Consider the following 23435-nt stretch of genomic DNA (forward strand, 5'->3'; position numbering starts at 1 on the left):
TCTAGGGAAAACCGAAATAGAACCATGAACACCCCCTAGCTATATGCACATTCTTCACATTCCTTATGACGTATAGCATGAACAATTAATAGTTGACGTGTGTTTTGATACATAGTTAGTGATAGTTCAGGTAGGAAACTCGCACACCTGATAGTTCAGGTAGGAACTCACGAAAAAGTGATAGTTCAGTTGTGTTTTTGACCATTAACTCATTAATCTGTCTATTCAAACATTTTTGGAAAAAGAAATTGTTCTTGAACCATCTACTCCTATTTATAGCCCGCCTTCATACTTGCTGCTATATAATAATCCCTTTGCTTTTAAATTCAGTAACACTCTTATCTTTCATGTAAGATTTGTTGGTTCAAAATGGAGCCAGCAAATTTAAGAGGGAGTAGTTTGAGAGAAAATAGTATGAAAGGGAGTTCAAGGTTAAGTATGAATATATGGAGGAAGAATGCTGTGGAGATTTTTAGTCGTTCGTCAAGAGATGAAGATGATGAAGAGGCTCTTAAATGGGCAGCTCTTGAAAAACTCCCAACGTTCGATCGTTTAAGAAAAGGTCTCTTGGTTGGATCACAAGGTGCAGCTGTTGAAGTTGATATACATGATCTTGGTTTTCAAGAAAGAAAGAATTTGCTTGAGAGGCTTGTGAATGTTGCAGATGAGGATAATGAGAAGTTCTTGTTGAAACTCAGGCCAAGAATTCATAGGTAAGTGAAGGAATCTTTTTCTCTCTGTATGTGTGTCGTTATCCGTAGACGAAAAAAAAATCTATATAGGCGATACTGATTAATTGTGATTAAAGTCTTGTAATGTTAGGATGTTTACTTTAGGTTCAGTGTTTGTTAGGAGTCTTTAGAACTTGATACAAATGTATATGCTATTAGAAACTCTAGAGAACTTCTAGTGTTAGAGAAACTAATTTTTATAGTATTTAACCGAGACAAGCTTAAATGGAGTGGCACGGATAATGAGGATTCATGTAGTCAATCCAACTTGCTTAGAATTGAAATGTAGTAGTTGTGATACTGACTTGGTTGTTTTCCCCCCTAATTTAAGTGATTTGACATTTCTTTTTTATTTTTACAGAGTTGGGATAGATTTGCCATCAATAGAAGTAAGATATGAGCATCTAAATCTTGAGGCAGATGCATATATAGGAAGCAGAGCTTTGCCTACATTTACCAACTTCATGACTAATTTTCTTGTGGTAAACATCTAAAAGAAAATCTTGATTCTCTATTAACAAAAAGGGTGTTTGTAACTATATTTTTTTTTTCTTTTGCGTTCATAGACAATGTTGAACTCTCTCCATATCCTACCGAACCGAAAGAAGAAACTCACTATTCTTAATGATGTGAGTGGTATCATTAAGCCTTCCAGAATGACTTTGATTTTAGGACCTCCAGGTTCTGGCAAAACTACTCTATTATTAGCTTTGGCTGGAATGCTTGATTCTGGCCTTTAAGATAAGACCATTAGCTCTACGTATTAAAAGGATTTAACTTATATATACTAACAGTGCAAAGATTGGTTATCATTTTTAACGGTCTACCAATTAAGATATGCTTATCATAGACTGTCGTCGTTGCATAGAACTTAAACTCCAAACGGGATGCACTTTTTCTTTTTTGGTTGCTTTTTGTGGAAATCAGGGTACTGGGAAAGTGACCTATAATGGACATGAAATGAATGAATTTGTGCCACAAAGAACTGCTGCTTATATTAGTCAGTATGATGTACACATAGGAGAAATGACTGTAAGAGAAACCTTGGAATTCTCTACCAGATGCTAGGGAGTTGGCTCTCGTTATGGTTAGCATTTCTTTTTTCTTTTTTCAAATTTTGATACTAACATAGATATATCGATTGATGGTTGTTAGAATTTTTTTGCAGATATGTTGGTTGAATTGTCAAGAAAAGAGAAAGCAGCTAAAATCAAGCCAGATCCTGATATTGATATCTTCATGAAGGTAAGGCTAGTACCAAATGTAGCATAGTAGAAATGGTACCACAAATCAGCTGGTATACATCTATGCAATTTGAAGCAAGTTTTGGAAGGCAAAGGCAAACCTTAATTGTTTTGTGACAACGTAGGCGGCAGCAGCAGAGGGACAAAAAGCCAATTTTGTTACAGATTATGTTCTTAAGGTAACAAAAGTTATGTCCAACAATTTCTCTACCTGACAATGAAAAGGCAGAAGAAATTTGATAACTATGTGTATTCCTTGTGCAGCTTTTGGGGCTGGATAGTTGTGCAGACACTATAGTTGGAGATGAGATGATAAGGGGTATTTCAGGAGGACAAAAGAAGCGTGTGACAACAGGTGAAATGCTCGTTGGACCGTCAAAGGCACTTTTCATGGATGAAATCTCAACTGGGTTGGATAGTTCCACCACTTATTCCATTGTGAACTCTCTAAGGCAATCTATGCAAATCTTCAATGGAATTGCTGTGATATCTCTCTTGCAGCCAGCACCCGAGACCTACAACTTGTTTGATGACATTATTCTGTTATCAGATGGCAAAATTGTCTATCAGGGCCCTCGAGAGGATGTCCTTGGCTTCTTCGAGTCCATGGGTTTCAAATGCCCAGATAGAAAAGGCGTGGCTGACTTCTTGCAAGAAGTATGTCTTATAATAAACTACAAACTAATATGGATGAGAAGCATTGATCTATTTGCCCTTCTGATGGTGAAAAAATAAATTCCTGGCAGATGACATCAATGAAGGATCAACAACAATAGTGGGTGAGGATGGATGAGACTTACAGGTTTATCACATCAAAAGAATTTGCTGAGGCATATCAATCATTCCATGTTGGGAGGAAACTTAGGGATGAGCTTGCAGATTCATATGACAAGACCAAAAGCCATCCCGCTGCTTTGTCGACTCAAAAGTATGGTATAGGGAAGAAACAACTCTTAAAGGTCTGCACAGAAAGAGAACTCTTACTAATGAAGAGGAACTCATTTGTTTACATCTTCAAGTTCACTCAGGTAACAACTTAGTCTATTAAATTTTATTGATTTTGAAGGTTTGTCTCATCATATTTACTTGCAAGTACTAATGCCTCTTTGTTTTGATTTGTTTTCAGCTTTCAATTATGGTACTCATAACAATGACCCTCTTTTTCTGAACTGAGATGCCCCATGATACTATGGATGATGGAGGAATATATGCCGGTGCCCTCTTTTTTGTGGTCACAAGGATGATGTTTAATGGAATGTCTGAGATTGCCTTGACAATTCATAAACTTCCTGTCTTCTACAAGCAAAGGGACCTTCTATTTTTCCCTACATGGGCTTATGCAATGCCCTCATGGATACTCAAAATCCCTGTAACATTTGCTGAAGTTGGTCTTTGGGTGTTCCTCACTTACTATGTCATTGGATTTGATCCCAACCCTGTAAGGTAAGGGGAGAAAATAATGATGTAGAATAAAGATTAGGTTACCTTCAACAATTTATATTTTCCCTTGATTACTAAACAGGAGTCTATTTTTGCAGATTGTTCAAACATTTCTTGCTACTCATATTAGTTAACCTGATGGCATCAGGATTGTTACGCTTCATTGGGGCAGCTGGAAGGACCATGGGAGTTGCTAATACATTTGGAATGTTTGCTATGCTTTCACAATTTGTATTGAGTGGATTCATTCTTTCACGAGGTAGATTTTGTGATTTATATGTTTGTAGAAGCATATGTCTTTCTTTAACCAGCTAGTGTTAAAGTCCACTGCTAATGTTGTAGATGATGTGAAGAAATAGTGGATATGGGGTTATTGGTCTTCACCTTTGATGTATTCAATGAATTCGATTCTAGCGAATGAATTTGATAGGAAAAAGTGGGAACAGATTGCACCAAATGGAACTGAGCCACTTGGAGCTGTAGTTGTAAGATCTCGAGGGTTCTTCCCAGATGCATATTGGTATTGGATAGGTATCGGTGCACTTATTGGATTCATAATCGTTTTTAACATCTGCTACAATCTTGCACTGGCTTATCTTAACCGTGGGTACCTCTTGAGTTTCTCCGTTTAATTTTTACCTAAAAGGCAAAAATATTGAATGTTTAGTTGAATATCTACAGCATTTGGTAAGCCACAAGCTATGATATCAGAAGGCAGTGAAGATGCCAAAACAACGAGCATTGAGAAAGAAGTGTCCAATAGTGAGGGCCAGAATAAGAAAAAGGGTATGGTTCTTATATTTGAACTGCATTCCATCACCTTCGATGAAGTTACATACTCTGTTGATATGCCTCAGGTAACTAGCTAGGAATTATTATGGATCAGAAATTAGTGATGCTAATCCCCCATTTCAATATTTATTTTACTGAATTTTCTAATAATACTTGCAGTGAAATATCAGGGTGCCACTGAAGATAGGTTGGTACTTTTGAAGGGTGTAAGTGGAGCGTTCAGGCCCGGTGTTTTGACGGCTTTGATGGGAGTTAGTGGGGCTGGAAAAACAACATTGATGAATGTATTAGCCGGAAGAAAAACAGGAGGATATATTGGGGGTGGTATCAAGATCTCTGGCTATCCGAAGAAGCAAAAAACATTTGCACGTATATCTGGATACTGTGAGCAGAATGATATCCATTCACCTTATGTTACAGTTTATGAGTCATTAGTATACTCAGCTTGGCTCCGTTTATCTCATGATGTTGATGAAAATACCAGAAAGGTTGGCTCTTTTTGAATATTTTCTTCCATAACATGAATCTCTCGCCTAAAAATCAGTTAACCTCAATCATATTACATTTCCTATATTATTATCCTTGTGCAGATGTTTGTTGAGGAAGTTATGAAACTTGTGGAGCTTACACCATTAAGTTCATCCTTAGTTGGTTTGCCAAGAGTGAATGGTCTCTCAACTGAGCAACAGAAAAGGTTGACCATTGCAGTGGAACTAGTGGCAAACCCCTCTATCATTTTCATGGATGAACCAACTTCAGGGTTGGATGCGAGGGCTGCTGCAATTGTGATAAGAACTATTAGGAACACCATTGATACAGGAAGAACCGTTGTTTGTACCATCCACCAGCCCAGTATCGACATTTTTGAAACCTTTGATGAGGTGAATTTAGCACCTTTTTTGAACGTAATCAAGCTAATAAATGTGTCTTTCTTTCTCATTTGACATTGAAACACCACACTTTGCAGCTATTTCTAATGAAACAAGGTGGACAAGAGATATATGTTGGTCCATTGGGTCACCATTCTTGCCATTTGATCAAATACTTTGAGGTAAGTTGTCTAAGTGAAAAAAAGCTTTCCTTTTTTCGATCAAATACTAAACTAAATTTTCTTGTATTCAGTCAATGTCTGGGGTAAGTAAAATACAAGATGGCTACAATCCAGCAACTTGGATGTTAGAAGTCACGAACTCGACTCAGAAAATGATGTTGGAGGTTGATTTTGCTGATTTATTCAAGAAACCAGACCTTTACAGGAGGAATAAAGCTTTGATTAGTGAACTCAGCATCCCTCGCCCTGGAATAAAAGACCTGCATTTCGCTAATCAATACTCACAACCATTTTGGACCCAATGTATGGCTTGCCTTTGGAAGCAACACTGGTCATACTGGCGTAATCCCGCTTATACTGCAGTCAGATTTCTCTTTACAATCTTCATCGCCTTGGCCATGGGGACAATGTTCTGGGATCTTAGTGCTAAAGTGTAAAGTCCAAACATATGACGAAACAAGTACTCATTTAACCTGGAAAAGACTTTAGGTCTTAATGCTAAAAGCTTTTTCTTTTTTGTTACAGGAGTAAGAGCCAAGATCTATTTAATACTATGGGATCAATGTATGCTCCTGTTATCTTCCTTGGTCTTCAACATGCATCATCAGTGATGCCTGTTGTAGCCGTTGAGCGTACAATATTTTACGGAGAAAGAGCTGCTGGAATGTATTCTACCATCCCCTATGCCTTTGGACAAGTGAGCAGAGAATTTAACTTCTTATAAGCCAATTTCTGGTTTAAAAAGTCTAAATTACTTATAGCTTTTGTTTTCCTTATCTTGTAGGTTTTCATTGAAATGCCCTATGTCTTTGTGCAAGCTTTTTTCTATGGTGTCATTGTCTATGTTATGATTGGATTTGAATGGACAGTAACCAAGTTCCTTTGGTACTTGTTCTTCATGTATTTCACTCTCTTATACTTCACCTTCTATGGTATGATGCCCATTGCCGTTACCCCAAATCAAAATATTGCGCATATTGCGTCTCGTTTCTTCTATGCCTTGTGGAATCTTTTCTCAGGATTCATTGTTCCACGACTTGTAAGTTCTTGAAATACTTTGATTTTTTGTTATATGAAAATCAATTTAGAGATCGAAATTGACATGTGTTTGTTGTTTTTCTTCATTAAAAAAACAACGTATGCCCATATGGTGGAGATGGTATTATTGCGTTGTCCTATTGCCTGGACATTGTATGGTTTGTTTGCATCACAATTTGGAGACCTCCAAGACAAAATTAGTGATGATGAAACAGTGGAACAATTCTTGAGCCGTTACTTCGGGTACAAGCATGATTTTCTTGGAGTGGTTGCAGTTGTGATTGTTGCATATGCTGTTGTTTTTGCCTTCACATTTGCTTTTGCTATTAAAGTATTTAACCTCCAAAAAAGATAGAAGAGTTACCTGCTGAAGATCTATATGAGGAAAATTTAAGAAAAGATTGATAATAAAACTATTGTATACAAGTTACCACTTTAGGAAGTATATGTTTTCTACTACAACATATTACACAAGGATTATCATATTGTGCAACAGAATTACTCCCTTCATCCCAACAACTATAGTGCAACCAGGGGCGAATTTATATATAAAAAATGGGTCAAGTGAACCCATGGCCACCCGATTAAACTCGGTATATTATGTATATCATCGTTAAATTATATTTAATATTAACTGAAGGAGCACATGATCAAACAAAATTGAGTAGAGCACTGTGCTAGCTTTAATCCCTTAAGGTAGCGGGATCGAACCCGACTAAATGCACTTGCGTCTTTTTTTTTTTTATAATTTCTAAGAAGCCTTTAACGTTTAGCTCGCCAAGTTGATGCCACTATAAATTTTATATCTTATCTTATGAATAATGATGAACCCATCCTCTTTAAATCCTAGATTCGCCTCTGAGTGCAACTAGAATTCTCTCTTCATATCTAAGCCTGACTTAAACCTTGTTACAAGACGACTTGCGACAAATATGCTTTACACCGCTTCTGCGAACTCATGCCACTATCTATACTCCCCTTTGATGGGTCGTATAGTCCCACGTTACGTACTTTCATGATTATTTCGACTTTGTTTCCTAAAACTCGCTTTCTCATTCCAACCATGTCATCACTATGTTTACCATCATGTAACATTTAAGAGCGACACCTTGTATCTCCTGGAGCCCCAGGGCGTCTTGAACTTGATCACTTGATGGTATCTCTCATATCTATTGCATACAGAAGATGTCTGTAAAATTGTCTTTTGATCTTCTATCTTTTAATTGCTTCCCCACGGACTTCGATGCCATATTTAGTACATTACTATCTACTGCGTCACTTCAGGGATAAAATTAACATTCCGCGTCGAGTTTCTGCTTCTCTTAATCCACTCGAACCAGACTCCGTTCCTCGTAACTTGTTTAGTAATGTTGTATGATTGTTGTTTTCCCCATTGCTAGAAGACGGGAACGGGGAAGAAATATTAAAACTAAGTTTTTATACAATAACTAGGGAGTAATTGATGAAAACGCAGCTTCTCCGGTTTATTTCTTCGCTGGAACTGTATTTGGCTGTTGGAAAAGTCTTTCACCAGGTACATCGCGGGACATGCCTGAGAGCATTCTCAAATGTGTTACCCTCTATGAAATTGAGCAAGTATCACCAACCAAAGAAATGAGAAAGGAAATCCCTGTTATAAGTTCACCCGGAAATTGCAGCTAAAAGCTCCAAAGGCTTAAATTCAACAAAGAACAAAAAAGAAAACAAAATGCACAGCTAAAGTACATCGCAGAATCTGAGAGTATAAGACCAGGTCGACGGGAACTGATGTGAAATATAGAACACCGGGTGTCTGTTTACCATTTCATCAAAAAAGAGGTGAAACAAGAACTGCAACCTCTATATCCTCAAACCCAATCCATTTGGCGGAAAAAAGAGGTTAAAATAAAGAAAACAATATACAACATAAAGTTCATTCTTGCATGACACTGACGGGAAAATGCAAGAACTGATTTTCCAACTAACTAGTCTACTGGAATATCATAGCTTGATTGAAAGTGACATGTCCCTCCGTTAGTAACTATTGGTACAACCTCAACCAAAGAAAAACCATCTGAGAAGACAACCTGTTTTACAGAGCTAAAGACGGGTGTTGACCAACAAATGCATACATAGCTTCTTGATTCCTCTAGCCAACATGTCCCAGACGATTTAAGTCTTGATTCCTCGAAGCCAACCGATGTTGAACAAGTTGCCCTCGCATACATGCAAAGACAGATATGGCTGCTCAAAAACTAGTCCCTGCAAACCAGAGATGAGGTTAGCATGTCTGTTAAACACCAGGAATAATAATAATAATAATAATAATAATAATAGTGAATCCGCCTGAAAATATAAACATGTACAAACAAGAGCACAACACGATAAGAGAAGTGAATAGAAAATATGGTTATCCTCCAGAGCAAGAGAGGACAATAGATCTAATTGATATTCTGGATGAGAGATCTATCCACTGATCTACCTCTACCACCCCACCCCCACGCCAAAAACCCCAAAAAAATTAAAAAATAAATAAACAACCCCCCAAATAGCATTCATCCCAATAACAGATATATACAGTAATGACAGCAAAACAGCAGGAGTGGAAGTGCTTTAACCCTCTCTGGTTGCTAGTAAGCTGAAATGTACCATCTCTCAAGGGATTGACAAGAGGAGACACTTGTAGAAACTGACAAAAGGTCTCAAAAACATTAATTGGAAGCAGGTCGAGATGTGTTATGGTGGCAGAATAGTAGCAGGGGCTCTTTAAAGGTGAGTTTAGCCTACAGAAGAATGAAACAGTCCAATCTACAGCTACATATCTGGAAAACAAAAAACCCCCACTGAGTTGCTTGCTTTGTATGGTTGCTGGCTAAGGAAGCAGTACTGACACAAGACAATTTGCTGAGAAGGGGGGTGCCTTTATTTTCCAGATGTTTCTTTTGTGGTGAAGATGCAGAAACAGTTAACCATCTATTTCTACACTGCAAGATTACAGGACAGCCAAGGCATTTCATGGACTATGCCTGGAATGATACAGAAGCACTTCAGAGTTGGGAGGAAGCAGGTTTGCAGGCAAAGAACAAAGGTAGATGCAGAATTATCCCAGCAAGTATTTAATGACAGTAGAGTGATGGAGTTTTTATGTAAATATGGTTTCAGTACAACCCATGTACTGTTTTGCTCTAATGAAATGATACAGTTACCAGTTCCCAAAAAAAAAAAAAAAAGAAGATATATGCAATGCACAAAAACCAATTAACAAATTTCAACAAAGATAGCCTGTTAAGGAAGATATTTCAACACATCCCAGACTACAATTCTACTTCACTGTCAGATAGACAGAGACATTTGGAGTGTGTTTTTGAATCTTTTAGGGTTAGTTGGGTAATGCCCTACACTGTTAAGGACCCTTGTGCTAGCTGGGGGCTCTGGAGAGTTGGCAATTCAGTCAAGATGATATGACAAATGGTTCCGGCCTGCATCTTTTGGTGTATTTGGAAGGAGAGAAATCTCAGATGCTCTGAGAGAATCACTACTCCCATATATGTGCTAAGGCTATATGGGGGCTCTGGAGAGTTGGCAATTCAGTGAAGATGATATGGCAAATGGTTACGGCCTGCAGCTTCTGGTGTATTTGGGAGGAGAGAAATCTCAGATGATCTGAGAGAATCACTACTCCCATCTATGTGCTAAGGCTAAGATGTCTCAAGAGTCTTTTCTGTTGCTGTAGAGTTGAAACAGTAATTAGTATTGATCAATTTATGGATTTTGTTAGCTCCTTGAATTACACGTAGTGATTACAGAAACATTGTACAGGAGCTATTTTCCACTAAGCTGCTGCAACTTTTAAGCACAGACCTCGTTAATCAATTTAAAATATTAAATTTCTAAAAATGCAACACAATTTCAAGTTTTTAAAATCGGGATTATTTTATACTGAAATTTATAATTTGTTGTTCTAAAATCAGTAACCTATTCATTCATAACATTTTCTATATTATAGTTCACTTTAGAGCTCTGTATTTGAGATGGCTTTATTTATGAGGGTGATGAGAGTACTTCATCCGTGGATCAAGGTGGGAGTGACAAATTTAGTCACAATTCTAATCAACACACTACCCTCCCCAGAACCCACTTGTGGGATTACCGTGGGTATGTTGTTGTTGTTGTATAAGGAGAGCATTTTTAATTATCCATATCACAACTACTTTCACAACTAAAATCTAATGCAGGAAAAAGCAATAAAAGATCAATCTACATAAACATAATAATTAAGGCAAGGATCATAAAGCTCACCAGTACTTGATCAAACCATCCCAACCACAAGTAGCAACTTTACTTTGTTCCAGAGGATGCCACTCTGCACCAATACAGACCCCTTCATGACATTTGAGAGTTCTGAAGACCTTACACGATTTCCAATCCCAAAACCAGCATCTGCCTTCACCATCTCCTGACAAGACAAACCGTCCATCAGGTGAAAAATTGACCTGGCAAGCATAACCAGCGACAATGTGTCCAGCAAATCTTTTCTTTTTATTCAGCTGAAATCTCTCTCGCGTACTATAAATAAGAATCTGGTTATCCAAACTTTGTGCTGCAATCCAATTCCCATTTGGATGGGGCGAAATAGACGGCATGGAATGCATATGGGGTTCACTTATATACTTAATAACAACCGGAATACCATATTCCCAAACACGAAGTGATTTATCATCACTAGAGGTCACAAACCTCCTATTATTATCCACAAAGGTAATTGTATTAACTGCCCCCAGATGTTGATCATACTCTTGTGTAATCTGTCCACTGTTTATATCCCACTGCACAATCTTCTTATCACTCATACCAGCCAAAAGTACATTCTGCTTATCCTCGTCAGGGTTAAGCCTCACCACATAGGGTATCTTACCTGTCGTGAACGTTTGGATCACTTGTCCTGTTTCTGTATCCCAATACTTAATGTACTTATCATACGAAGCTGTCAAAAACTTCGACCCATCATTACTAAACCAAATATCCCTCACTGCTTTCGAATGTCCCATGTAAGTCCTCATACATTTACCTGAATTGTAAACATCCCAAATCTTCACCTTTGTATCCATCCCAGCTGACAAAATCAAATGACCATGCTTAGGGAAAAATCTAATAGCTGAAACCCCTTTCGTATGTCCACTCCAAGTATGAACCAATCTTTTCGGTATATAACAATGATCATTAGCAGCCTTTGCATCCTTAGGTGGCGCAATCCACGACCTACCCTGATAATCTTTTTCCTCTTTACCATGAAATGTACTCTTTTCAAGTAAAGGTTCCGCCTTTTCTCTATCGCCACCTCTTTCTTCACCCTTCTTTTTAGCATACTCTTCAGCATACTTTTTCTGCTCCTCAGTTAACTCCACTTGTAACCCTTCTTTCTTTCCAGCCCATGGACTCTTCCTATTCCTCATTAACCACGTATCAGTCGACGGATTCTCAACTTCCGATACATCCACATCCCCCTCATCACCTTCCTCTTCCATTTTTTCCTTCTTTTTCTCTAATTTCCTCTTCTTCTGTTCATGTTGTGGTATATTATACACCGAAATCGCATCACATTCCTTCATTTTTTCCAAATCACCAATATAACTATTCTCAGAAGGATCAACAGCATACCCATATTTCTGAAAAGTATTATACTGCTCATCAAACACAAACGGTTCAATTGACGCGTTTTCAACAAACCCTAATTTATGATTTCGGAGCCCTTGGGCTAACCCGTCTTTAGCATAGGGGTGAGCTGGACCGATAATTGGGGCCCAGAGTTGTTCGTAAGTCGGGTTGAATCCGACAAGGTGTTGGGTCGGGTCAAGGGGTTTGGATTGAGCTCTGGCAGCGCCGCCGGCAACTGTTAGGGCTAACATGGTGTCGTCGACTTTAGGGGCGGCGGATTTAGAAGGAAGGATGCGGATTGGGGAAGAATCAGGTGAAGGGTTTTGGTCGGAATTAGGGTTTGGAGATTTGGGGATTTCGTCATCATCGTAGGATTGTAAGAGATCCATATGAAGATCTAGGTTTTGTGGAATCGTAAATGTGTTACTGCACTACTTACGAACGAAAAGATATACTATAGGATTGTTGAGGTTTTTATAATATGTTGGACGACAGAGGAGCTGATTTTTCCTTATCCCTCCTGCTCATTAACAACAGAGAATTTGGGTATGGAAATTTCAATTGAGCACATCATTAAGGTGCCATTTTTGCCATGATTATAAATTTTTAAATACTGCATATAAATAACTTTTATATTTCTGAAAATTTAAATATTAAATCTCCTTTGCAGCTATTGATTTATTTATTTTGTACTCCCTCCGATCATTTTTACCTGTCATGTGTATTAAATATAGATGTCTCTTTGTCCGGTTTGGAAAACCAATGTCATACTTATTTTACCCTAGTCCTTATGCCAAGGGTCTATCGAAAGTAGCGGTTTCACCTTGCAAGATAGGGGTAAGGTTTACGTTACACTATAACCTCCCTAGATCCCACTTTGCAAGATTTCACGGGATATGTTGTGGGTGTTGTTGTGGTGTACCAATTTTAGCCTTACTAATAATTATTGGGTTGGAAGTTCAAGGAATTCTTAGTAATTGTATAACTTTTAAAGTATATTTTATTAATTTCAATCATTAGATGACTTGGTAATAATTATGATGATATAGTAAAATTATCATTCTATTTATGCCTTACTAAGGGTGTGTCAAGTTAATATAAGCCAAGTAAAAATGGACGGGGGAGTATTTCTCTAGTAAAAATGGTCTCTGGGTACAGTTTAAGCAACTTTACAAGCCAAAAGTTAAAAAGATAATAAGCGAAGAATTTGATGTACTAATGCAACCACAAACTTTGATACAATAGTTGAACACAAAAGAGATATATTTGCCCAGTCACATTATGAAAAGCCTAAGAATGCTTTGAGCTGTCTTCAATGACACAGCTCCAATTTGCACTTTATACCTGTTACAGAAGAAGAGATGTGGTTAGGAAAATATACCATGAACCAATTAGACAAAAGGAAACGGGAAACTGCATGTAGCAGTGTCAACTGCACGTCTTAAAAGAGTTAAATTTACCTGTTGCTGTACTTTTGAACCTTCATAAGAAAAGAGCCGGGATGCATTTGCGAAGCTTATCTCAGCAAGTTCTTCTTTTGTCAGCTCAACTAAAGACGCAACATAAGAGAGTACATGGTGAATGTTTGCAGGATGGTTATGGATTGTTTGTGCCTGTCGTTCATTGCCTTTGTCCTCCTGGGGTGAATTATCAGACGGATTTCCATCATTAGTTCCTCCTCCACTTGAACTTTCATCAGATAATGAAGCTTCCCTCTCAATCAAATACAGAGAATCTGGATCGCTCAATTTTGGCAAAGCATCTGGTGCATCTGTCTCCAACAAGATCCTGTCCTTAGGAACTGACTTTAACATTTTCTTCGCTTTGCTTTCCTTCATGGACATAAGAAACCCAGAAAAGGAGAAGTAAGCACCAAGCTTTGCAAATTCAGGAACCATTTCAGCAGAGCCAAGGTACGAGTGCAGGATAAAACCGGCAGGAACTGGCCCCACAGATTTTAATAATTCAAGAAGATCCCCGAAAGCACGAACACAATGTATGGATGCTGGTCTTTCCAACTCGTTGGCAAGTTGAAGCTGCTGTCGACAGACATCCACCTGATCAGCAAAGTCAATCTTCTTTCCAAATGAACCTTTATCTATACCAATCTCTCCGACTGCAGCAGCAGGAGTAGCCTCCAAATATCCTCTCAAAGTTTTCAGCCAATTAGGAGTCCTCTCAGTAATAAACCAGGGATGGAGCCCAAAGTTTGGAACAATACAAGGGTAGCTTTCACTCATTTCTTTGACCAAATGCCAATCTTTCTCCGACACGCCATTGACAGCAAAATGGACAACTCCTGTTTCAGTTGTGGTCCTTATAATTTTTGGGACCATATTAATGATCCTTGGATCTTGAAGGTGACAATGAGAATCAAAGAGTTTCATCATGGGTGTGGATGCTGTCAGCCTCTTTTCTTATCTTCTGTCGATATGCTGCAAGTCGGTATTATACTGCTTATTCCTTGAATGAATCCCTAATGACAGCTCAAACGCTGAAGAAAGATAATGATAAATAGAAGATGCAAGTGCAGCACGGTTTTGCAACTGTATGATAAATATAATTAAGGGGTAGCTGTGTATGTATGACCAACAAATGACTAAACGGAGAGTGCAGAAATCAAAGGACGAAAATCAAAAGTCCAGCAATTTGATACTCTAATACAACTCAAAAATCTAAATCTATAAACCTATAACAAATCCACATTCAAGCTGATCTAACCTATTAAACTTGAACGCATGTGAACAGAAAAATGAGAGTAAGGCTTAAAGTTGAAGAAAAGTGACTAATTTCAAACTGGATAAGTGTTGCTTGGGAATTGTCATATTCAACAAAGGCCACTCTCTTGGCCATTAGAGTCTTGATAACAACCTAAAGCGAACTGAAACAAATATGATTATGTCACAGATGAGAGTTTATAAACAAGGCTACATTCAGCTTATATCTCCAAAACTAATTTTTTAAATTCTTGAGCCTCAAATAAGGGGTGTGAAGTGAAAAATCAGTGAAACAACAGAATGATGAACCCACTGTCCAGCAACTCAGGCCCTCAGACTGTTAGACATAGGGTATCAGGCTGAAGTAAATTATCTAAATGTTATGGATGGGCAGAATCGACACGAAAAGCATGACGAAACTGTTTCACTTCCCAATTCCCATAGTCTTAAATTCATCATCAATAAGTCAGGTTCGACTCAGGAACAACTCTTCCTCTTTCTTTTAACCAAACTTCCTATTTTTATTTCCAGATAAAATAGAAGTATTTCTCATTGATCTAAACACCAGAAAGAGGCAAATAAGTTAATGAGAACAAGCAGAGAAGAAGGACAAACTGGATTGATAAACAGATAATAATAGTAGGAAAACAAATTAAGGAGGAACCGCAGCCAAAACCTACATATAAACAATTTTCAGTAAAAAATTATACACCAGCATAAAAATATCACGAGATGCAGCTCCTTTTTTGTTTTTTATTTATTTATTTTACTAACACACATATCAGCGGCAGAAGAGTTTCATGGAGATCTAAGGAATACTGAACAGAGAACACAAGTCATACATTCACTCTATATTTTCACTATTGTTGATCTTGAAAAATCACATTAAGCAATCACCAACAGCCTTAATTTTCTCTTCTTTATTTCTATCTTATTTGGGGGGAAAAGCTAGTGGAAGGTAAACACCTCCTCTACACTTCTTCAACTTCAAAAAAAGAAAAAGAAAGAAACTTCAAACTCTTCATCAACTTTTCAAACACCATTCTCCAAATAATAACTGCACTTTTTGCAAGAAGATTCACAACAAACGCTTTCTTATTCCTATAACCATCTTCTTATGCATCACAGAGTGAGAGTGTAATTTCTACTGAGTCATCTTTACCATATGTTCTGACTGATAAAGATTGAATTTTTCAATAACCATAAACTCCAATTACAAGAAATTTTATGGTTCTTTTTATTTCTTAAAGCAATAGTCTAAGAAAAAAAAAAAAAAAGATTGACATCTGAAATTTTCTTGGAATGAATAAGTACCTTGAATAGGAGAAAATTTGAGCTCTGAAATTTGATGGGTACCCCAAAAAGAGAAGGTTCTCAATCACTATTCAAATCTGAAGCCCGAGCTGAGCTTCAATGGTACTTTGGGGTTAACCATGGTTAGACATATTCCTTAAAAAAAAACAAAAAAAAACACTGTTTGATAATTTCAGAAATCTCCCCAAAGTTTGTCTCGATCACATTAACCACCTTCGTAATTTAAGTTATTACGTCACCTTCCTTATTTTATATATTTGTAGTAAATGGCAAATTTTCTCACTAAGAATATTAGTCTGTTTGGCCAAATCTTTAAAATCAGTTTATTTTGAAAAGTATTTTAAAAAAAAAAATCAAAAAAGGTATTATTAGCGAAAAACAGTTTATATTTGGCTAATTAATTTAAAAAGTACTTTTTACCAGCAATTAATGTTTGGTCAAGCTTTTAAAAAGTGCTTCTAAGTGTATTTTTGCTACAAGTGCTTTTCAAAAAAGTGTTTTCGGGCATAAGCTATTTTTTTAAGCTTATGAAAAATAGTTTCTTCTACCAAAAGCACTTATTTTCACTCAAAAGTTTGGTCAAACACCTCACTTTACTACTATATATAAGAGGGAATGAGGTGCTTTTGTAGTCCTCACAAAAATTTTAATCTTATGGTGCTTGGCTTTGTTTTATCTTTTGCCTAATCTTATTTTTTGGACTCATTTTTTATCTTAAATAAATTTTTATGTGGGCCTATGTAATTGGTGTATATTGAATTGTAATAACTTTTTTTGTGAATTTTTTCTCGTTCTTTACTTCCTTCGCATATTATATGGTATTTTAACTTTTATATTTAATTCAAATAATTTTTTATATAAATTGAGAAGATATTGATAGTTTTTTTTTTAACTAAATTTCTTTTTATTTAGATAAGTGAATTTTTACATAACCAAAAAATTATATTAAATTGGTACTATTTAACTAAGGTAATTTAGTAAAACGCTTCTTACTTTCTAGCACAAACTAAAAAAAACATATTATATGGACAGAAAGGATTATTAAATTACTCTTTACATTATTTGTTACCATACATATTATGTAGTAAAATTTAGATAATTATGGGAATTTATTAGATCTTACTAATTAATCAAATAAACAAAAGCAGAATGTTTTTGAACGAAAAAAAGTTAAAGTAATTATTTTTAGAAAATCATTTACTCTATCCTATTGCAACTTATTACTTACTAGTGGTATATTACAATCTCTTTCTCTCTCTTTTTTTTTTTTTTTTTTTTTTTTTTGAATGTATCAAAATAATTTACTTCATGCCACTAATAATGATTTCATAATTTTCATAGTTTTCAAGAATTCAAATGTGGTGAGAGTCACCTAGTATATTAATTTAATATGATGTCTAATTTCTTTCTTCCTGCTCTTAGTAATTGTAAACCAGTTTTAGTTTATGTGACATTTTTTATTTAGCCAGAGTATTTGGCTAAATTATGAAGGTAAATTAAATTGGATGAACTTAATATTTAAATTAAATTTAGAAATTAAAAATTCAAAAAGTATTATAAATTGTAATATTAACTTAGAAGAAATAGTTTTAAGCACAAACTATATATGAAGAACTAAATTGATTCTTGACATTCATTTAATGAATTTAATTTTTTCTCTTCATTTCGTCTAAAACTAAGCTTAAATCATGACATTTAGCTAGCATAAACTCTTGTTACATGAATATTATGAGTGAAATTAAAACTTAATAATATATAAATATAAAAAAAAGTCTATTTCTATCTATAAATACAAAATTTGTATGCTCACAAACTCATAAAAATGTCAATAATTTAAATTTATGATTTTCACCGAGTTGGATTCTTTTACATAATTTAAATTAGGGAAAAGGGTCAAAAATATCTCTCTACTTTGGGAAAATGGCTAAAAATATCCTCCATTATAAATTTGGGTCAAAAATACCACTCCCGTCATTAAAGTTTTCAAATATACCTCTGTCTTAACGGAAATCCCCCCAAATAAACCGATTTCATTTTTAAACCTGTTTCATTTAAACCCGACTCAACTAAATAAAAATCCATATGGGTTACCCGCTCATGTGCCTAGTGGCTCCAGATGTAGGAATCGGGAACAAGTTAGTCGCATATGGGTTTTTTATTTAGTTGAGTCGTGTTTAAATGAAGCGGGTCTATAAATGGAATCGGGTTATTTTGGGGGATTTCCATTATGACAGGATATATTTGAAAACTTTAATGACGGGAGGGCTATTTTTTAACCCAAATTTATAAGGAGGATATTTTCAACCATTTTCCCAAAGTAGAGGGACATTTTTGACCCTTTTCCCTTTAAATTATGTTACTTTACAGAATTTCGAGTTGCTTGTGTCCCTTTGGTATTTGATGATTTTTCTGCTAAACTTCCTTCCTCATAATTAATTTTTTGTTTAAAAATTATCTAATCAACTGACTAAAGAACATTAATAACAATGAAGATTTATCAACAATACATATTTAACGTGCCAACGAATTGTTAATTATGCAGTAAGAAAATATGTAATAATATGTAATAAATTATACTTTTTTAATTAAAATATGACTATTTTGGTATTTTGAGTTTGGGCTCAAGCTTAGCACGAGCCTTAGATAACTAGTTTTAAAAATAAGCACTTATAGGAAAAAATAAGCTTAGCCAAACGGGCAATACATTTCAATGGTCGTCAATTTTTGTAACTATGTATTGACTATTTGACTTATATAAAAGTTTATTCACAACTCTAGTAGATTAACTTTGTATTTTATGCGTGACAAAAAATTGAAGAGAAAAATCGAAAATAGCTAATTTGATTTTCTTTCTGATAAAATTCGAACTAAATTGAACCATGAACATCGTTAGCATATTTCTTCAGCACTCAGCTATAGTGACAAAATGGTGGCCTCTCAAGTGACAAAAATAAATTGACCAACCTTCCTCTTAAATATTCTATGTCGAAAAGTATATTATTACATTGTATAAAGGGATTTTCATAAAGAACTTACTTTTAATGGGCAATTTGCAGGATTGGCCTTGGCTGGGAGTGGTCTTTAAATTTTGCCCTGTGCCCATGCAAATTCTGTCTTAAAGTCGTAATTTGCATACAGATTTGCAAAATTCAATACGCGAAATTATGTTTTACAATTTTTTTTATTTTTTTTTACTGATTTGGAGTTCGAATCCACAACCTCGAGATATTAGGCGAAGGACAAAACTTAAAAAACACCAATTTGAAGGGCAACCCCAAATGAAGGGTAATCCGCACAGAAAAAAGATTTTTAATTAGTGGTAGGCGAATAAAGGTTCCAAAGGACAGATAATCAGGCTAAATCCAAATTCAAATCGTTCCATTTTCCTTTGTATTCATTAGTCGAAAATTAAGAAAAATCAAGCACTACTCCAAGACGTGAATTCCTTATTATCATAAGCTCCTAGTGCATAAAGAAATTTCACTTGTTGCTGTCAATTGAAGGTTCTGTAAATTTTATTACTAATAATTTTTCAAAAAAAAACTTCCTTTTCCTAATTTGACATGGTTTATGCAAATCTTACTTTAAGCTAGCGTTCATTGTGCTGTATTCACAAAAAAAAAAAAAAACTGAGGGTGGGGGTGGGGGCGTGGGGGGTGAGGGGAATTACTTTTCCTAATCTGACATGATTTTTATAAAAGTTTCAGCTTGGAAAGAGTCCTTATTCTATTTTTCCCGTTTTCACTTCCTATATCAACTAGGAAAGTGAAACCTTAGTTCTCTATAAAAACAAAGCAAAGCCCTTTAAGTCCTTTCATACATTGAAATTATTCAAAGCTCTCTCAACTCCCCTTTCAATAATTAATCTCAAAGTTTTTTCACCATCATGTCTTCAACAAAGCTCTTAACCCTAAAAACTAGCGATGGTGAGGAATTCAAACTCGACGAGGCCGTAGCCGTGAAGTCACAAGCCATCAAGAACATGGTTGAAGACGACTGCGTTTCAAACGCCATTCCTCTGCCTAATGTCGATAGCAAAACAATGACCAAAGTGATCGAATATTGGAAGAAACACTCAGAGGAAGGCGTCTCGAAAGACCAGTTGAATGATTTTGACAAGGGTTTCTTGGAGGTGCACCACTCGGTGTTGTACGATCTTCTCTTAGCCGCTAATTATCTTAATGATAAGGAGCTTGTAGATGTAATATGCCAAGAAGTTGCTGATAGGATTAAAGGGAAAACACCAGAGGAAATTCGTAAAGAATTTGATATCAAGAATGATTTTACACCAGAGGAAGAGGAGAAAATCCGCCAAGAGAATGCTTGGGCTTTTGATTGATTTTATATTAGTGTTTCCTTTTTTTATTCTTCTACTTTTATGCTTAGAATTAAAGCTGTCTAGCTATATCCTATGTTTGTGTTCTTTCTCACTCTCTCTCCTTTTTGTTTTTTGGCTTTGAGTTCTTGATGATTTTATAACAATGTTTCCTGTTTTATTTTTAATTGAAGCTTTAATGTTTGAGTTTTCTAATTGATGATCGTTAAGTTATTCCCGTTTATAAACTGGTTTGACTTTAGTTATCTACAAAAAAAAAAAAAAAAAATCAAAAACTGTATTTGTGGCTTTATTATACTATGTTGTATTGCAAAAATGTAAAAATAAGCAATTAAAATAGAATAATTGAACGAACATAAGTAGGCAAGCTTAGGTTGAAAAATCAATGAGATAAAGGATTTCAGGGCTATGGCCACAAATAATTCTGTCAAGTTATCTATTCGGATTGACTAATTGATCTATTTGGTTTATTAGTCGATAAGGTTAAATTTACTCAATCGTGGGAATCTCCCAATTTCCTGCTCGTATATTGATCAGGATAAGCTAACGCCTATATTTTTATGGACTTAGAATTAACAAGAACACACTAATAGTTCCTGTAAAGGTGACAAAGCCAATGTGATTATAAATGTCCTAACCTAACCTTGAATCTATTTTCCGATGTCTCGGTTCAAGACTTATCATATTGCAATTAAGAGTTCTCAATTATGTGCTCAATTCAAGACATATTATTCAATTGGTAATCAAGCAATCAAATCACTAAGCGCAAGATTTAATAAATAAATTAGTATGATAAATTCAATGAACGTCAATTTAAACTTCAAACATCAACATTCATGTAACACCATAACCTAAGAAAAGTAGTCATGCATGCGTAGTCATGACAGGCTGACAGCAGTCAAACGATTATTAAAAATCATAAAATAACTAAGAACAGATGAAAAGAAAAGAAAAAACTCAATGGCTTCTTGCTCCAAGATGCTCTAATTGTGCTTAATTTGTGCCTCCAAACTCGTAGAATCCCCTTCAAAATCAACTTACAAGTCTTTTTATATTGTGTAGAAATAATCCCAAAGAAAAGTTACCCTTTCAATTAGTGAGGTACCAACAATACTCCATGTTTTAAATATTAAGCTGAGAAATCATAGATAGTTTAGGGAGATTTAAATATATTAATTATCTGTTCATAAAAATTTGCTTCCATTAGTGGCCTATGGACGAAACATCCAAGAGACACGTGCCAGAGCTAAATCCAAATTCAAGTTATTCCATTTTCTTTTGTTTCATCAGTCAAAAATTAAGATAACTAGGTAACTATAGTAACACGAGAATTCGTTATCATTATTTACTCTGAAGCATAAGAATATTTTATTTTTTGGTGTCAATTGAAAGTTTTTGAATTTTTACCTATCGGTGCGTGTGTGTGTTTTCATTTAGAAACATGAACGGAGTTGAGGAGAATGTCTGAAGTAAAGTTATTCCCAAACTTTATTTTCTGTGACATGATCAAAATAATTGAAGATGAAATTGAAATATTTAAATAATTAACTATGGAACCTTCCAGTTAACCTGTCATTATATTCACAATAACTTTTTCTTTTTTTAAAAAAAAGGACATCTCCTTTTCCTAATTTGACGTGGTTAATGTAAAGTTTTTAACTTTAAGCTAGCGTTCATTGTATTGTATTCACAAAAAAGGAATCAAATTTACTTTTCCTAGTCTGACATGATTTATGTAAAAATTTCCGCTGGGAAAGAGTTTCCCATGTTCTCCTGTTCCCGTTTTAACTTCCTACATTAACTGGGAAAGTGAAAACTTAGTACTCTATAAAACCAAACCAATGCCCTTCAAGTCCTCTCATACATTGAAATTATTCAAAGCTCTCCTCTCAAGTTCCTTTTCAATAATCTCAAAGATTTTTCACCATCATGTCTTCAACAAAGCTCTTAACCCTAAAAACTAGCGATGGTGAGGAATTCGAACTCGATGAGGCCATAGCCGTGAAGTCACAAGCCATCAAGAACATGGTTGAAGACGATTGCGTTTCAAATGCCATCCCCCCTGCCTAATGTTGATAGCAAAACAATGACCAAAGTGATCGAATACTGGAAGAAACACTCGGAGGAAGGCGTCTCGAAAGACCAGTTGAATCATTTTGACAAGAAATTCTTGAATGTGCACCACTCGGTGTTGTATGATATATTATTAGCAGCTAATTATCTTAATGATAAGGAGCTGATGGATGTAGTACGCCAAGAAGTTGCTGATAGGATTAAAGGTAAAACACCAGAGGAAATTCGTAAAGAATTTGATATCAAGAATGATTTTACTCCAGAGGAAGAGGAGCAAATCCGTCAAGAGAATGCTTGGGCCTTTAACTGATTTTATAACGCTGTTTTCCTCTTATTTTGTCACAACTAAAATTAAACTGTCTAGTTAGCTATATCCTATTAGTCTTTTTTTGGTTCGATCTTCCTCCGGTTTCTTTTGTGGAATTGTTGTTTGGTTTTGATTGATTTATAAATTAATTTTTAATGATTAAACTGATCTAGTGTAATTAGTACTTTTTTCGTCATTAATTGGAGCTTATAAGTTTGAAGCCCCTTCTTTTAAGGGGCCCGGAGGAAAAACTAGTTATATTAAGAGTGTGTTGGGTATGGAGTTTCAATTTTCCTTTGTTCAAAAATTTTGAAAAACATTTTCTTTAGGAAAACAAGTTCCTCAAAAATGTGGAAAATGCCCTAATAAAAGTAGGGAAAACAAGTCTATAAGTGCATTCCATCAACCACCCATCCACTCCCACCACCCCACCCCACCCCACCCCCACGCCTGCCTCACGCACCCACTCCTGCCCCACTCCTTGGCCAAAAAAATAATAATTTTGTTTTGAAAAAAAAGCTTTTGAATTTTTTTTTTTTTTGATTTTTTGCACCCACCCCACCCCCCCACGCGCAGTCAAACCCCACTCCTGCGCCACGCTCACCCCACCCCATCCTCACCCCACGCACCCCTGCCCCACCTCCGACCCCCTCCCAAAAAAAAATTAATTTTGTTTTGAAAAAAAAGTTTTTGTTTCGAAAAAAAAAGTTTTGATTTTTTTTTTTTTTTTTGTTTGTTTTTTGCCCCACCCCCGCCGC

General features: G+C 35.7%; 3 protein-coding genes and 2 pseudogenes across 7 annotated transcripts; 3 read left to right on the forward strand and 2 right to left on the reverse strand.

The window, feature by feature from the left end:
• Positions 1–328: 328 nt before the first annotated feature.
• On the forward strand, positions 329–7420 carry LOC132046009 (pleiotropic drug resistance protein 1-like; annotated as a pseudogene).
• Positions 7421–8066: 646 nt separating this feature from the next.
• Positions 8067–12513, reverse strand: LOC132045993 (uncharacterized). Of its 2 annotated transcripts, XM_059436554.1 has the most exons (2): positions 10575–12511; positions 8067–8537 (listed from the first exon to the last, which is right to left on the reverse strand). In XM_059436554.1, the coding sequence occupies exons 1-2, from the start codon at positions 12317–12319 to the stop codon at positions 8531–8533; spliced, it is 1752 nt and encodes a 583-aa protein (XP_059292537.1). In that variant the 5' UTR covers positions 12320–12511; the 3' UTR covers positions 8067–8530. The 2 variants fall into 2 exon arrangements, with proteins under 2 accessions (XP_059292537.1, XP_059292541.1); XM_059436558.1 differs by lacking the exon at positions 8067–8537 and having other exon boundaries at positions 10571–12513.
• Positions 12514–13055: 542 nt separating this feature from the next.
• LOC132046019 (uncharacterized) lies at positions 13056–16116 on the reverse strand. Of its 4 annotated transcripts, XM_059436584.1 has the most exons (4): positions 15962–16108; positions 14721–14811; positions 13391–14424; positions 13056–13274 (listed from the first exon to the last, which is right to left on the reverse strand). In XM_059436584.1, exons 3-4 carry the CDS (start codon positions 14318–14320, stop codon positions 13269–13271), a joined length of 936 nt encoding a protein of 311 aa, XP_059292567.1. In that variant the 5' UTR covers positions 14321–14424; positions 14721–14811; positions 15962–16108; the 3' UTR covers positions 13056–13268. The 4 variants fall into 4 exon arrangements, with proteins under 4 accessions (XP_059292567.1, XP_059292554.1, XP_059292558.1 ...); XM_059436571.1 differs by lacking the exon at positions 14721–14811 and having other exon boundaries at positions 13391–14365; positions 15962–16116; XM_059436575.1 differs by lacking the exon at positions 14721–14811 and having other exon boundaries at positions 15962–16116.
• Positions 16117–19694: 3578 nt separating this feature from the next.
• LOC132048218 (SKP1-like protein 1B) lies at positions 19695–20454 on the forward strand. Its single transcript, XM_059439128.1, has one exon. The coding sequence runs from the start codon at positions 19848–19850 to the stop codon at positions 20298–20300; it is 453 nt and encodes a 150-aa protein (XP_059295111.1). The 5' UTR covers positions 19695–19847; the 3' UTR covers positions 20301–20454.
• A 1743-nt stretch (positions 20455–22197) lies between these two features.
• Positions 22198–22751, forward strand: LOC132048219 (SKP1-like protein 1B; annotated as a pseudogene).
• Positions 22752–23435: the final 684 nt, after the last annotated feature.

This window comes from Lycium ferocissimum, chromosome 2 (assembly GCF_029784015.1).
Source record: "Lycium ferocissimum isolate CSIRO_LF1 chromosome 2, AGI_CSIRO_Lferr_CH_V1, whole genome shotgun sequence".
Classification (NCBI taxonomy): domain Eukaryota; kingdom Viridiplantae; phylum Streptophyta; class Magnoliopsida; order Solanales; family Solanaceae; genus Lycium; species Lycium ferocissimum.